This window comes from Narcine bancroftii, chromosome 3 (assembly GCF_036971445.1).
Source record: "Narcine bancroftii isolate sNarBan1 chromosome 3, sNarBan1.hap1, whole genome shotgun sequence".
Lineage (NCBI taxonomy): Eukaryota > Metazoa > Chordata > Chondrichthyes > Torpediniformes > Narcinidae > Narcine > Narcine bancroftii.
In genome coordinates this window covers 232,625,470-232,642,265 of record NC_091471.1, presented here as the reverse complement: position 1 = coordinate 232,642,265, position 16,796 = coordinate 232,625,470, and the positions used below count along the sequence as shown (strand labels likewise).

At 48.2% G+C, this 16,796-nt stretch overlaps 1 protein-coding gene across 4 annotated transcripts in view; it reads right to left on the bottom strand.

The window, feature by feature from the left end:
* The window catches only part of LOC138758269 (autism susceptibility gene 2 protein homolog), a 32,884-nt gene extending 20,358 nt beyond the window's left edge, over nt 1–12,526 (bottom strand). For 3 of the 4 annotated variants that reach the window (XM_069926951.1, XM_069926952.1, XM_069926954.1), the window contains exons 1-5: nt 11,630–12,526; nt 2,937–3,122; nt 2,046–2,138; nt 1,556–1,591; nt 789–815 (exon numbers count right to left, since the gene is read on the bottom strand). In XM_069926951.1, coding sequence (XP_069783052.1) covers nt 789–815; nt 1,556–1,591; nt 2,046–2,138; nt 2,937–3,122; nt 11,630–11,896 — 609 coding nt within the window. In that variant the 5' untranslated portion in view covers nt 11,897–12,526. The remainder of the gene's footprint in view (nt 1–788; nt 816–1,555; nt 1,592–2,045; nt 2,139–2,936; nt 3,123–11,629) is intronic. The other variant, XM_069926953.1, reaches the window with a different exon arrangement.
* Between the last annotated feature and the right edge of the window lie 4,270 nt (nt 12,527–16,796).

The following is a 16,796-nucleotide window of genomic DNA, read 5'->3' as shown; positions in this document are numbered from 1 at the left end:
GGGATGCAAATGAATCAGTAGACATTATCCAACTTCCACCATGAGGTCAAGAGATGCAGTTGTCTTTTGTTGGTGGCAGACTGTCAGGAGACCTTGAAGATAATTAAATCATTTGTTCAAAGTGATAAGATCTGAAGTAAACAACTTTTGGGTAATATAAGCCATGGTCCCACTGCTGAAGTTTGAGACTTTCCAAGAGGTGGCAATATCTCTCAGCAAGAAGAAGAACTTCAAGATTCCAAACCGACGTCCCGGTCTGGGGAGGTGGAGAAGCTGCTACCGGCGCCCAGACAACCTACTACAAGTGTGCAGTCGTCGTCTCGCTTTGGTTGGCAGTTGGGACCAGTCCAGGCAATGATAAGTATAATTGGGAAGGGCTTGCATATTGTAGTGTGAATTCAGCTTTAGATTTAGTAATAAAGACTTGTATAAACTGAACTGCTCTTGGTGTGTGTGTCTATTTACTTTCGGTAGCTTGAACACTGTGTCCAATCTAAAATGAACAAAGTGAGAGGTACAAGTTTACCCAAGACACCCCCCACCCCACAAACGCCTGCTCCATCGTTTCCCCAAAGGGGAATGTGCAGATGGAGACTGCAGTCAGGAAGACATTAACTGTTTGCATTAATTGCCCGAGGGCAAGAGACCAACACAATACAGGCCCTTCAGCCGACCATGGCGATCCTACCCGACCCTCTCTCACACCCATTTGCCTCCAACACACATGACATTTAAATGTCCCCATTTGGGGGGGGGGGGGGGGGGTGGAACGGATGGATATGACTCACCTTCTCCAGCTCACTGTCGATATCACACTGCAAGAGACCAGATGGAGGAAGCATCAGAGAAGCCAGGAGTGGGAGTAATGGGGGAGGGTGAGTTTGGCACCAGGCATCGGTTGGGGGGGGGGGGGTGAGCTCAGCAATGGGGAAGGGGTGCTTGGCACCAGGCATGGGGTGGGGGGGGTTAAGCTTGGCGTTGGAGGAGAGGGGACAGAGGTGGGGGAGTGAGTTGGGATGGGGGGGTGGGGGAGATGGAGCAGGGAAAACGAGGTGGAATTGGGGGAGGGAGGACGGTGCTTGGATTGGAGGAGAGGAGATGGTGCAGGGCGATTGAGCTGAGATCGGGGGACGGGAGACAGAGCTGTGGGAGCGAGCTGGAGAAGGGACGGAGCTGGGGGTATGGCCTGGAGAAGGGGAGAGGCCAAGAGATCAAGCAGGGAGCTGAGGGGAGTAAAATGTGGGGGAGGGAGTGGGGAACTTCAGTGGTGGGAAGGGCAGTTTGGAGGGGGAATGTGTGGGAGTGAGTCAGCTGTGAGCTGACGGAGTGGGGAACCGGGGCAGGGAAGGCGGGGGGAGCTATGGGGGACGGGGGGAACTGTGGGGGAGGGAGGGGGAATCGTGGGGCATGGGGGGGAACCGAGGGGGTGGTGGGGGGGAACTGCGGGAGAGGTGGTGGGATGAGTTAGGGTGATTGTTGGGGAGGGAGGCAGCTGTGAATTAAGGGGATGGGTGCCCCCAGCATCCCAGAGCAGGTGGATGGTCATGCTACTTACACAGTATCCAGTGCCCAGACTCGAGGGCAGAGATTCCTGTGGGGAAAAAGTGGAGATTTAGCATCAGGGAGCTCTACACGCCCAGCCAGGGAGCTCGCAGATCGAGCAGCATCCATGGGGAAAGAGAACAGTCAGCATTCGGTTTTGAGGGTGGCCGCAGAAGTGGAGTTTGGGAACCTGTATAATAGTGGCGGGTGTCCATGTGTGCGATGGGTGACCCATGCTAAGGTTAAAGGTGACAGACAGAGGAGAGGGGCAGATGCCAGGCGTGCTTGGAGCTGGGGGAAATGGGGGGAGGGAATTGGGACAATAGAGAAAGAGGCAGTGCCCAGTGCCAGTAGGACTAAAGATGGGGGAGAAGGGTGGCAATGGACAGGAGACGGGTTGTAAGGGTGGGGACGGTCCGGAGATGGGGGTCAAGGGTGGGGATGGACCAGAGACAGTGGGATGAGTGGGGACAGATTGGTGAGGGAGTAAAACAATGACTCACGTCACTGGGAGGTCCCCGGGAACTGGAACGGTAGGAACTGCCGTTGTCACCGCCCGGGCTCTCACTGCCCTGAGTGCGTCTCTCAGTCTTCACCTGGGGGGGAGTAAACAGCAGTCAGCATGGGATGGCGGGGGGTTGGTGCAGGGGCAAATACAAAACTAAGATAAACCCTGCCCTCCCAGATCAGATCCCAGCCAGTGACCCACTCCCGGGGATCTGTTATTCTAAATGTATGAACCCCACAGAATCCCTGGATCAGACCCCAGCCTGTGACCAACTCCAAGGGATCTGTTATTCCATATGTATAAACCCCACTGAACCCTTGGATCAGACCCCAGCCTGTGACCCACTCCCAGAAATGTTATTCTATAAATAAACCACTGGATCAGATCCCAGCCTGTGACCCACTCCCAGGGATCAGTTATTCTATATATAAACCCCCTGAACTCCTGGATCATATCCCAGCCTGTGATCCACTCTTGGGGATCTGTTATTCTATATATAAACCCCCTGAACCCCTGTATCAGATCCCAGTCTGTGACTGGGATCTATTCTTTCTTTCTTTGGCTTGGCTTCGCGGACGAAGATTTATGGAGGGGGTAAATGTCCACGTCAGCTGCAGGCTCGTTTGTGGCTGACAAGTCCGATGCGGGACAGGCAGACACGGTTGCAGGGGAAAATTGGTTGGTTGGGGTTGGGTGTTGGGTTTTTCCTCCTTTGTCTTTATTCTATATATAAACCCCCCCCACCCACCCCGAACCCCTGGTTCATATCCCAGTCTGTGACCCACACCCGGGAATCTGTTATCTATATATAACCCCCCCGATTCGCTGGATCAGATCCCAGCCTGTGACCCACTCCCGGGGATCTGTTATTCTATCAAGCAGGTACCTTTTTGGGAGGCGGCCCTTTCCTTCCACCCTGGCTGCCGTTGTGCCTAGGCCCATCCTGGTCCGAGCACTCGCCTCGCCTCCGTCCTTCGTCGGCCGAATTCTGCCGCCTCTCCTCGGGCTCCTGCTTGTCCGGCCTTTTCCTCTGGCCCTCAACCCTCTCCGGGGGCTTCTGGGACGTTTCCCTCTGCAAGGAGTGGAGAGAAGAAAGCTGAGTAGGTGAGGGAGGCTTCTTGGGAGCCAAACAGAGTGGGGCACAATCCTTGAAATTTTGTCTGTCCGAGGGAAGAGGGAGACAGTTGGACAAGGCTAGGAGTCCGGGTTAAGGTGGGGGGACAGTCGGACAGGTTGACGTCCATGGTAACGTGGGGGAAAGTTGGACGGGGCAACGAGTCTGGGGTAAGGTGGGGACCAGTCGGATGAGGTGTGAATCTGAGGTAAGGTGGAGGACAGTCGGACAGGGAGATCAGTCTGGAATAAATTGGGAGACAGTCGGACAGGGCGACGTCCAGGTATTGGGGGAACAGTTGGATGGGGCAACAAGTCCGGGTGTTGGGGGAATAGTCGGACGAGGCTATGAGTCTGAGGAAGGTGGGCAGTTGGACAGGGCAACGTCTGGAGGAAGTGGGGCAGAGTCGGACAAGATTGGACAAGCACATGGATGGGAGGGGAGTGAAGGAATGTGATCTGGGTGCAGGTCGATGCAATGACATCTGCCCACGACACTTCAACCTTCCTGTCATTTGAGGTCCAACCATCCAATCTCTAGTCATCACCCAATGCTTGTCGGTACGCATTATAACCTCCCACAATGTCCACATCCCTCCCACCTCCCCATCCTATCTATATCCTATTATAATCTCCAGTGTCCACACCTCTCCCATCTCCCCATCCTGTCTGTATCCTGTTATAACCGCCAGTCCACACTTCTCCCACATCCCGATCCTGTCTTTATCCTGTTATAACCTCCCAGTGTCCACACCTATCCCACCTTCCCATCTTGTCTGTATCCGGTTATAACTCGTATCCACACCTCTCCTATCTCCCCATCCTGTCTGTATCCTGTAATAAACTCGCGTCCACACCTCTTCCTCCTGCCCATTATGTCTGTATCCTGTTATAAACTCTGTGTCCACACCTCTCCCAAGTTCCCATTCTGTCTGTATCCTGTTATAACCTCCCAGTGTCCACACCTTTCCCAACTCCCCATCCTGTCTGTATCCTGTTATAACCTCCAGTGCACACACCTCTCCCTTCATATCATTATCTCAATATAACCTCCCACAGTGTCCACACCTCTCCCACATCCCCATCCTGTCTCTATCCTGTTTAACTCGTATCCACACCTCTCCTATTTCCCCATCCTGTCTGTATCCTGTTATAAATTCGTGTCCACACCTCTTCCACCTGCCCATCATGTCTGTATCCTGTTATGATTTCTCAGTCTCCACACCTCTCCCACATCCCCATCCTGTCTGTATCCTTTTTAACTTGTATCCACACCTCTCCTATCTCCCCATACTGTCTGTATCCTGTTATAAACTCTCAGTGTCCACACCTCTCCCACCTCCCCATCGTGTCTGTATCCTATTATTACCTCCAGTGTCCACACCTCCCATCTTGACGGTCTACAGTTATAACCTCCTGCACTGTCCACAACACCTCTCCCAACTCCACATCCTGTCTGTTTCCCATTATAACCTCCCAATGTCCATGGCTCTCACATCGCCCATCCTGTATGTATCCTGTTATAACCTCCCGCACTGTCCACAACACCTTTCCCGACTCCCCATCCTGTCTGTTTCCCATTATAACCTCCCAATGTCCATGGCTCTCACATCACCCATCCTGTATGTATCCTGTTATAACCTCCCGCACTGTCCACAACACCTTTCCTGACTCCCCATCCTGTCTGTATCACATTATAACCTCCCAGTATACACACTTCTCTCATCTCCCCAACTGTATGTATATTGTTATAACCTCCAAGTATCCACACCTCTCACACTTCCCTATCCTGTCTGTATCCTGTTATGACCTCCCACACTGTCCAGAACATCTATCCCACCTCCCCATCCTGTCTGTATCGCATTATTACCTGCCAGGGTCCACACCTATCCCACTTCCCCATCCTGTCTGTATCCAGTTATAACTTCGCGGTGTCCACACCTCTCTCACATCCCCATGTGTATCCTGTTTTAACTCGTATCTACACCTCTCCTATCTCCCCACCCTGACTGTATCCTGTTATAAACTTGTTTCCAAACCTCTCCCACTGCCCCATCCTCTCTGTATCCCGTTATAACCTCCAGTGTCCATATCTCTCCCAACTCCCCATCCAGTTTGTATTGCATTATTACCTCCCAGTGTCCACACCTATCCTTCCTCCCGATCCTTTCTGTATCCTGTTATAACCTCCAGTGTTCACACCTCTTCCACCTCCAAATCCAGTCTGTATCGCATTATTACCTGCCAGTGTCCATACCTATCCCACCTCCCCATCCTTTCTGTATCCTTTTATAACCCTCCCAGTATTCGCACCGATCCCATCACCCCATCCTGTCGGTATCCCATTATAACCTCCCAGTGTCCACACCGCTACCATCCTGTTATAACCTCCCGCACTGTCCACACATCTCCCAACTCCCCATCCTGTCTGTATCCCGTTATAACTTCCAGTGTCCATTCCTCTCCCACCTCCCCATCCTGTCTGTATCGCATTATTACCTCCCAGTGTCCACACCTATCCCACCTCCCCATCCTGTCTGTATCCTGTTATAATCTCCAGTGTTCACACCTCTTCCACCTCCCAATCCAGTCTGTATCGCATTATTACCTGCCTGTGTCCATACCTATCCCACTCCCCATCCTTTCTGTATCCTTTTATAACCCTCCCAGTATTCGCACAGCTCCCATCACCCCATCCTGTCGGTATCCCATTATAATCTCCCAGTGTTCACACCTCCCAATCTTGTCTGCATCCTGTTATCTCCAGTGTCCACAGCACCTCTCTCAACTCCCCATATTGTCTGTTTCCCATTATAACCTCCCAGTGTCCACACCTCTACCATCCTGTTTGTATCCTGTTATAACCTCCCCGCACTGTACACACCTCTCCCAACTCCCCATCCTGTCGGTATTCCGTTATAACTTCCAGTGTCCACACCTGTCTCACCCCCCCCAGCAGTCTGTATCCCGCTATAACCTCCCACTGTCCACATCACCTCTCCCAATTCCCCATCCTGTCTGTATCGTGTTATAACCTCCCATTGTCCACATCACCTCACCCAACTCCCCATCCTGTCTGTACCCGTTATTAACTCCTGCACTGTCCACACCACCACTCCCAACTCCCCATCCTGTCTGTATCCCATTATTACCTCCCAGTGTCCTCACCTATTCCACCTCCTCATCCTGTCTGTATCCAGTTATAAGCTCCAGTGTCCACACCTCTCCCTCTTCCCCATCCTTTTTTTTAAACTTTATTTAAGATTTTATAACATGAATAACATATAGGATTACATTAAAAAAAAAATTAAGAATAAAATAATAAAATTACAATACAGTATCGGTAATCTAAATAAACTATATCCTCCCCAATAATTATTACACATTAATAACCCAACTCAAATTAGACCAACCCCCCCTTTCCCCCAAAATAAAGAGTGAAGAATTAATAAAGTTAATAATATATGTGAGAAAAAAAACCCACTTACAAAAAAAAACAAAAACATAACCGATTAAAATACTAACAAAAAGAAAAGTAATTAATACTAAGATATCAGACTTAAAAAACATACTTAAATCAAACTTAAATGCATATATTTAACAAACGGAGTTAAGATGAAACATATTTAACTCAAACTTAATATAACATATCTTCAACAAATGGAGCATAAACCACAAACAAAATTCAAACCTCATTAAGAATTGTACAATTCAATTTATAACTTTCACCATTATTCCCTTTGTTCTATAACTAAAATAGCAAAATAATATACACCAGAATTACCACTCCTTTCACCTTAAAGTTAAAGAAAAAATAAAACTTATCCATCCCATTCACATTTAAATTTGAGATATTCCTTATCTACTGAATAAACTTTACAAAAAAAACAACATCAATTTTTAGTTTTTTAAACAATCAAATACTTTCTTATGCTTTTTTTATATTTAAACAAAAAAAAAACCTTCACTCTTTAATCTAATAATACAAAAAAAAAGGAAAAAAAACGGGTAGGATGTTAAAAATTCCCCCTCCCGTCTAAACCGTGCATAGCGGTAACTCCCAAAAAAAAATGGGTGTGAGATAACTCACACGTAGCAGATGACTTTCAGGAAATAGTGCCTATCCAGTTCTCTCCCCCAACTCTCACTTCATCTTAAACTAACATCATCATTATTTAATATCCCTTTTTTTAAAAAAAAATTAGAAAAAAAAAGGACAACTCTTCTTTTAATCAGCTCCAACCCTCTTCCCCATCCTGTCTGTATCTGGTTATAACCTCGCAGTGTCCACACCTCTCCCACATTCTCATCCTGTCTGTATCCTGTAATAAACTCGTGTCCACACCTCTTCCACCTGCTCATCATGTCTGTATCCTGTTATGAGCTCTCAGTGTCCACACCTTTCCCACCTCCCCTTCCAGTCTGTATCCCATTATTACCTCCCCATCCTGTCTGTATCCTGTTATAACCTCCAGTGTCCACACCTCTCCCATATCCCCATCCTGTCTGTATCCTGTTTTAACTCGTATCCACACCTCTCCTATTTTCCCACCCTATCTGTATCCTCTTATAAACTCGTGTCCACACCTCTTCCACCTGCCCATCACGTCTGCATCCTGTTATAATCTCCAGAGTCCACACTTCTCCCATCTTGACGGTATACCGCTATAACCTCCCAGTGTCCACACCTCTCCCATCTCCCCATCCTGTCGGAATACCCTTATAATCTCCCGTACTCTCCACAGCATTTCGCCAAATTCCCCATCCTGGTATAACCTCCAGTGTCCACACCTCTCCCATCCTGTTTGTATCCTGTTATAACCTCCTGCACTGTCCACAGCTCCTCTCCCAACTCCCTATCCCTTTATAACTTCCAGTGTCCACACCTGTCCCACCATCCCATCCAGTCTGTATCCTGTTATAACCTCCTGTGTCCACACCTCTCCCATCTTGTCTGTATCCCGTTATAACTCCCCAGTGTCCACATCTCTCCCATTTGCCCATCCTGTCTGTATCCCATTGTCAGGAAATGAAATACTTATCATACAAGGAGAATTTAACATCTCTTAGCCTGTATTCGTTGGAATTTTGGAGAACGAGTGGGATCTCAATGAAACAATTTGAACATTGAAAGGCACTGACAGAGTAGATGGTGAAAAGTTGTTTCCCACGGTGGGGGAGTCCAGAACAAGAGGCCACAACCTAAGGAGTGCAGGGCATCTGCTGAGAACAGAGATGCGGAGGAATTTCTTTAGCCGCAGGGTGGTGAATCTGTGGAATGTGCTGCCACGGGTAGTTTCTTGATTAGCCGTGATGTCAAAAGTTATGGGGAGAAGGCCAGGCAGTGGGGCTGCGTGGGTGAATGGATCAGCTCACAATGGAAAGGCAGGGGAGCCTTGATGAGCCAATTGGCCTATTTCTGCCCCGATGGCCTGTGGTAACCTCCAATACTGTCTATTTTCAGTCGCCTGTGAATTCACTGACTTCTTAGTCCCTGGCATTTATTGTGTAGAAAGCCAGAGGCTTGTCCCCTGGGGTTGAAATGCCTATCAAGAAAGTGGAATAGTTTTAAGGTTCTTGGGAGTAAGTTCAGGGGAGAAATTACCAGAGGCAAATTCTTCACTCAAAGAGCGGTTGGCACATGGAATGCGCTGCCGGCAACAGTGGGAGGCGGCAGGGACATAAAATAGGGTGAAAAGCTAAAGTCAGCTGGTGCTGTGATTGGTGGAAAAGGACACAGTAAATGCTGGAGGAACTCAGCCGGTCTCGCAGTGTCCACAGGAGGGAAAAGGGAGAGGGACAGAGTTGGGGTGGGGGGGGGGAGTGGTTTCATGAAAGCCGGAGAAGTAGATGTTAATGCCATCCGGTTGGAAGGTCACTGAACGGAAGATGAGATGTTGCTCCTCCAACTTACGGGCGGTCTCAGTCTGGCCATGCATGAGACTGCAGACAGACGTGTCAGCATGAGAATGGGACTGGGAGATCCCCGCTATTGCGGCGGACAGAGACGAGTTGCTCACAAAGTGATCTCTGTGACAATAGAGGAGACCATAGCGGGCGTACTGGATGCAGTGGATAACCCCTGCAGATTGACAAGTATAGTGTTGCTTCACATGGAAGGACTGTTTGGGGCCCCAATCGATGGTGGTGGTGTGGACGCAACTGGAGCATCTCAGTTTTAGGCCCCTTATCTTAGAAGGGATGTAATGATGTTGAAGAGAGTCCAGAGAAGATTTACCAGGATGAGTCCTGGAAAGCGGGGCTAAGATTTGAGAATACAGCTCTTGCACTGTATTCATTGGCGTGAGAGGGGATCTCATTGAAATATTTTGAAGGCTGAAAGGATTGGACAGAGCTGATGTGAATAAGATGTTTCTCTTGGTGGGTGAGTCCAGGACTAGAGGGCACGGACTTAGAATGAGAGGGAACCCATTTAAAATGGAGAGGAGGAGAAATTTCTTTAGCCAGAATGTCATGGATATGAGGAATTCGTTGCCATGTACAGCCGTGGAGGCCAGATGATTGGGGGAGTTTAAGGGAGGGGAGATTGATCAGTATCGAATTAGTCAGGGGATCAAGGGAAAGGGCCAGAGATTGGACATGAGAATGGTCTAGCGCAAGGTGGATTTGCAGAGCAAATACCCGATGGGTCACAGGTACAATAAGATATTTTGAGAGACCTTTAGATGAGAACATCTAACTACAGGTAGAAGATCAACAGATGGAAAGAGCGCAGAGAAGATGTTGCCTGGACTCGAGGAACTGAGTTTCAGGGAAAGGTTCAACAGGTTAGGACTTTATTCCTTGGAATGTAGAAGAATGAGGGGAGATTTGATCGAGGTATTTAAAATGATGAGGGGGACTGTCAGAGTCAATGTTGGTCTGCTTTTCCCACTGGGGGTGGGTGAGATCCAAACCGGAGGACACGAGTTAAAGGTGAAAGGGTAAAAGTTTAGGGGGAACTTCTTCACAAAGAGAACGGTGGGAGCATGGAATGAGCTGTAGTGGTGAATGCAGGCTCGATTTTAACATTTAAGAGGTACATTGGATCAGTACGGACTGGGTGAATGTCAGTGGGACCGAGATAGAATGATAGTTTGAAGTAAAAACATAAAAGTCGGCAGAGACTGTGATTGAAGTAAAAAGATAACTCCGGAGAAATTCAGCAGGATGGGGCCAGCCCAGTAGGTGTAATGGTCAGTGCCATGCCTTTACAGCGCCAGCGAGGGGACCGGTGTTCGAATCCCACCCATGCTGGTTGTAAGGAGTTTGTATGTTCTCCCTGCGTCTGTGTGGGTTTTGCCCCGGGGGGGGGGGGGGGGGGGGGGGGAGACACCCTCCAGTTTCCTACCACCGTTCAAAACGTACCGGAGGTTGCAGGTTAATTGGGCAACGTGGCCTGTTACATTGCTGTATTTTTTTTAATTTAAAAAAGGTCAAACAGCACACTTTATGTAGCAAAGATACATAACCAATGTTTTGATCCTGAGGCCTTCATCAAAAATGCAGCAGACGCCCAAACAAAATGGTGGGGTGGGGAAAAGGGGAAGGCTAGGAGAAGGAACACAGCCCCAAAGGCAGGAGGTAATAGCTGGAGAAGGGAGGGGGGGCTAGCAGCGAGCAGAGGGAGGGGGATGGCTCTGTGAATGGAGAGCTGGAGGAAAGAAGACAGAGGGATGGGAAAGAGAGGGGAAGAAGGGAGTGGGCTAGCTGAAAGCAGAGAAGTTGACATTAATGCCGTCCGGCTGGAGGGTGCCCAGGCAGAGAATCAAAGGCCACTTCTCCAATTTACAGTGGGATATTATGAGGCCGTGGAGAGACAGTCAGAGCGGGACTTGGGCAGAGAAATGGTGAAGGTTAATGGTTCCATTATTGTCATGTAATACTGTGTTTAGAATGTAATCTACATGAAATTCTTTGAATTTTGTCTACCGTAAGGCAGACAGGGAGTTGCCACTTGGTCCAGCGTCCCTCACAGAAACCTACACCTGACATTCCCCAATGGTCTCCCCTCCAAGTACCGACCTGGCCTGAGCCTGCTTAGTCTCCAAGATTAGACCATCTCAGGCATATTCAGGATATTAAGTCATAGATTCTCAAGATGGGGGATATACCCCACCGGTAGGGTTTGGGAATATTTTGGTGTAGCATGGGTCTAAATAATATTTTAGTGGGGTGCAGGAATATTTTGGGAAATGATTTAAAAAATTTGGCTTGACCATTTGAAAATGTTGTGGATGGAGAGGAGGTGCTGAGAGAAGCAATCTTCCAGCCTGCCACTGGTTTCTCCTATGTAGAGAAGGCCACAAATGGAGCTCCGGATGCAGTAAATCAGTTTGGGGGGTGGGGGGTAACCAACTGGGAGAAATAGCCCAGCAAGGAATAGATGGGCCTGTTCTCTGCTTGTTGTGGGACACTGGGAGATATCTCTGAATGAAGGGGAGCACGAGAGGATGAACACCTCACCTCCAGCATCTCCAGGGTGAGGAAGCTCACGATGGCAAACCCGTCAATGACGTCCTCCTCGCAGGATGTGGAGTCCCTCCTCTTCCGCCGCGGGGGCCTGGGCCGGGATGAGCCGGGGCCCTCTGCCCCGCCCTGGTCCGACCCCGAGGAAGGGGAGCAAGGCCTGGGGTCCCTGCCCCCAGTCACGGACATCTTTCTGTCCCGATCTCTCTGCGAACGCGACCTCCTGCTCCGTCGATAACCTCCCATTCTTTGCATCCCATCCATGGGGAGTGTCTTCTTTTCGGCCCCGCCACAGGAATAATAAACTTTTTTTTTTAAAGTTTCTCCAAAATACAGCTCCAGATATAAATACGTTAAAAAAAAATTCCCCCACGCCACCTTTCTCTGGCTGTGAGCAGGCAAAGAGGAGTGCAAATCCGCTTTAAAACTTATTGCGAACACGGAGAACAAGAGGACGATGTCAGATCAGCAGAAGGTTCCAGCGGGAGATGTGCTTTTTTCTTCAAAAAAAAAATAAAAAGGTAAAAGTTCCTCAGCATCCGAAACGCACGATCTTCATTTCAGGAAAATTTGTATCCTCCAGGGATCAGCGGGGTTTAATATTTGGCGGTGTCTGCAAGGAGTTAGAGTGTTCTCCACGTGCGATTCCTCCGGCCCTTCAAAAAGAAGTTTGGTTGGGGTGGTGTTTTGGGCAGCAATGTCCTGTGAACCGGAAGGGCCTGTTACCGTGGCTAAATCCAATTTAAGCACCCTCTCAGCGAAGTTTGTGGGTAGGGGTAGGATTACATCTCTGGAGAAGTCTCCGCTGGCTTTCCAAAAGTAAAAAAGTCTGTTCCCTTCGCTGCAGGATCGTCAATGAACTGAAGGTCTCTCCCCTTGTTTCCCCCCCCCCCCGCCCCCCCCCCCCACCTCACAACCAGGCTTTGGCGGTGCGGGAGAAGATTCAACCCCAAATCAATCTTATTCCCCCTTCTTTTCTCCCAGTAAATCGGCAATGGGGGGGGCCGTTAAATCCCCAAATCTCTCCCCTCGTCTCTCTTTCCCCCCCTCAAAACCGAGGGATAAAATTAAACCCCGAATCGCTCTTATTCCCCCCTCTTTTCCTCTTGGTAACTCGGCAAGAAGGGAAGGGGCCGTTAAATCCCCCTCGTCTCTCTCACAATCCCACCCCACCACCTCCCCCCCCCCCCCCCACAAGCGAGGTCTAGAGGTGCAGGAGGTAAAGGTTAAGCTCCCAAATGGCTCTTATCCAGAGCAGGAAGCAAAGCAAACCCAAAACACCCCACTCGCACCCTCTCCCCCCACCCCCCCGCCTCCCCGGTCCTCGGTGCTGACCTATTGCAACCAGTAGGTAACTGAGCTCCCGGATGCCACCCACTTTTGCAATAAACCCCAAAACGTGCAAATATATTATATATTTTTTTTAAAGTTTAAGAAAAAGCCAAGGTGATAAGAAGAGGAAATCAGTTCCAATTCTTCGCACTTTTCCCCTCCTCTTCAGGCGAATCGGTCTTTTTTCTTTGCCCAAAAAAATAAGTTTGGTGGTGGCGGTCGTTGGTGGGGGTGGGGAATGAGGGATATAATAAATGTCCGCCGACGGTAAATGCCCGGCCGGCGCCTTTAAAGGAGGCCCAGGTCTCGGAGTCGCGCTCGCCCGTCGTCTCTCCTCCGACCCTTCCCTTCATTCGCCCGCTGGCCGGCCCCGGTGCTCGGCTGCCGGAGCGGCGGAGGAGGCAGTGCTCTCCATCGGCCAGCTGGCCGTCATCGTGTTGGCGGCGGCAAGGAGCAGGAGCGGCAGCGGCGGCGCCACCATTACCAAGATGGCGGCTCCTCCCTCCGCTCGACGGGCGTCGGGTGATACCAACCCTTGGGGAGGGGGGATGTCGGTGGGGAAGTCGGCACAAACCCGTCTGGCCGAGGGTAGAAAAGGAAGATAAGCTCGAATATTGTTTTGAAACTTTTTATTCTGTCTGGTTTCGCTCATCTCCTTCCCTTTTCCGACTGTGACTCCGCCTTATCCTGTGTCTGAAATAGATCCCCCCATTCGCAGACAGAATGGTTGGACCCTTCTCGTGACGTCATCCGGCGGTCGGCGGGACAGTTTCCCTGCGTGAGGCCGAGTGGTTATTGGTGGGTTGGCAGCTGACGCCATGCCGTCACGGTTGGGAGGGGATGATGTATGTGGGGAGTGACGGGGAACTGACTCTCGGGCTGATGACGTGAAGGAGGAGGCGGTATGTGGAGGGCGAAGAGGCAGGCTATATCCATGAGTGATGACGTAAAGAGGGCATAAGATGATTGGTCGGCTGTCTCCATGACCAATGACATATGGGAAGAGGCTGTGAGGCGATTGGTTGGTTGTTTCCATGAGCAATGACATGAGTGAAGAGGCAGTGTGTGGAGGGTGACAAGAATGGGAGTGATTGGTTGGCTGTCTCCATGATCAATGACCTATACGAAGAGATGGCGAGTGGAGGGTGATAAGGCTGGGAGCTGATTGGTGGGCTGTTATTGATAACGATGATACTCCAGGGGAGGCAGGATGTGTATGTGATGAACTGGGATCTGATTAGTGGGCTGCCACCTCAAGTGATAATGGGTAGGAGAAGGCGGGAAGTGGAGCTGACGAGGCCAGGTGCTGATTGGTTGGCAGGAAGGGTGGACTTTGGTTGGATTGACTTTGCTCACGACAGGAGAAAGGCCATTCAGACCATCAAGCCATCTGCCCTGGCCCAGGTGGAGTTAGTCTGTGTACTCTGCATCTGACACGTTATGTATCCACAGGTCAAGGAGTGTGTGGAAACACTCTCCATGTCCCTGGTGGAGTTAGTCCATGAACTCTGCATCTGACACAGTATCCATAGGTCAGGAATATGACTTCCACATTCCAGGTAGAATTAGTCCGTGTACTCTGCATCCGTCACGTTATCTGTTCACCAGTCGGGGAATGCGAGAGAGCACTATGGGGGGGGGGGCGGGGAGGAGGGTGATTTGTTTCTGGATCTTGAGAGAGGAAAGTTTTCCAGATGGAATTGAATTGGAAAGGGCTCACGGAGCTTTATGGAGGAAGCCACTGCCACATTGACCCCTGGGAGCAGCGGTTCTCAACCTTTTCCTTTCCACTCACATCCCACTTTAAGTTACCGCTCTGTAATCGGTGCTCTGTGATCAGTGAGGGGTTGCTTAAGGTGGACCGTGGGTGGGAAGGGAAGGTTGAGAATCGCTGCTCTGGACCCAATTGTGACTGAAATATTTTGCTTGAGAAAAATGGTAATTGGCCCATTTCCTCTAGAACAGTGCACATCATGAGTTAATGAGGGATGATTAAAACAGTGGTTCTCAAACCACAGACCACCTGAAGCAGCCCCTTACTAATCACAGAGCACTGATGGAATAGGGATTACTTAAAGTGGTCTGTGAGTGGAAAGAAAAAGGTCAAGAATCATTGACCCAGAGCTAGATTGGTTCAATGTCTGCAAGATCAAGACAATTTGAAGATTGGCCGTCCAGAAAGCAAAGCAGAATGTGGGATCTATGGTTGTCGATGGAAATAAAATGTTCTTTTATGCAGATTTAAGTAAAGAAGTGGTGGATAGAAGGAAACAATTCAATCCAGTGAAGGCAATTCTTTGGAAGAAAGGCTGTAAGTTTACTATTAAATAACCAGGTACACTGAAGGTGTTTTTGGTGAATGAATGACCTAGGTTTTTTTATGGATGAAGAAGCAGGAAGGTTTGCAGAGTCACTTCCTACTATTAAGGAAAAGCAGCAAGAATTGTTGAGTTTAAGTTCTCAGCAAGAAGTTCAAAGAGAGGTGCTGCGGATTCTAATTCCATGGAAGAAGGCTGTGCCAAAGCAGATTGAAAGCTGTTGAAAGGCATCTCAGTTGGAGCCGGAATGTGGGATGGAAACATCTTTAATTGACAATGGTCAGGTTAATGTGGACCTTGAAGCAGCAGGTGATTTATTGTTTCCTAATGTGAGATTAATTAATTCTTCCCCTTGGTGGGAGAGGGGGTTGGATGTTCTTCTTTGCCTACCCAACCCGTGGCCCATTTGGTGGCAGGAAATAGGGCTGTTATATTTTTATTCTGCACTTTTGGGGTTTTTTTTTAAACATTACTTTTCTTGTTTGATTTTTCATGGATTTTTTTCATGGATCTCTTTTAGTAAGGGACAAAGATGCACTCAGAAGTCATTTGAGTTGATAAAGAGAATGGATTGCAAGAGATTTTGATTTGGGATAATAGATGATAAAAAGAAAGTACATTTTTTAGTTTTAATGCTAATGGGCTAAATAGTACAATTAAGAGGAAAAGAATACTACATATGAAAAAGATGAAGGTTGATATTGCATTTTTACAAGAAATTCATTTGACAGAAAAACATTCTAAATTAGAAAGGGATTGGGTGAGCCATTATAGCTTCATTTTTTAGTTCTAAAGCAAGAGGAGTAGATATATTAATTTAAAAAATATTACCAGTAAATTTTTTGATACAAAAATAGATTCCTTTGGGGAGATATGTTATGATTAATTGTTAGATTTATTCTGAAATACGGACCCTTATGAATATTTATGCACCAATTGTAGTTGATGAAGATTTTACAAAAAATCTTTTTGTTTTAACTTTTAACAGGAGCACAGGAAAAGGCTTTAATAGGAGGAGATATCAACTGTTGTCTTGATTCATTATTGGATAAATCAACTAAAATGGGAATAAGAGCTAAAGCAGCAAAGGCGATGTTAAGTTTAATTAAATTTAGGTTTTTTTTGGCAAAATTTGAATCCTAGAGAAAGAGACTATTTTTATTTGCATAGACATGAATCTTGTTTGAGAATAGATTTTTAAAATTCTCAGCACAGTTACAAGGATGGATTACTAAAAGTTGAGTATAAAGCAGGAATGGTTTCTGATCATTCAACACTTTTATTGATATGTTCAACTTTAGAGGAAGGAAATATACCCTAAAGATGAAGATTTAATACTGCATTATGAAAAAGAGCAGATTTTTGTGATTTTATAAGAAAGCAAATTTAATTATTTTGTTTGTGTCTGTGTGTGTGTGTCCCTCTGTGGGTATGTCTGTCTATGTGTCTGTATCCCTCTGTGTCTGTCCCTCTGTGTGTGTGTGTGTGTGTGTGTGTGTGCTGTAACGTCTGGT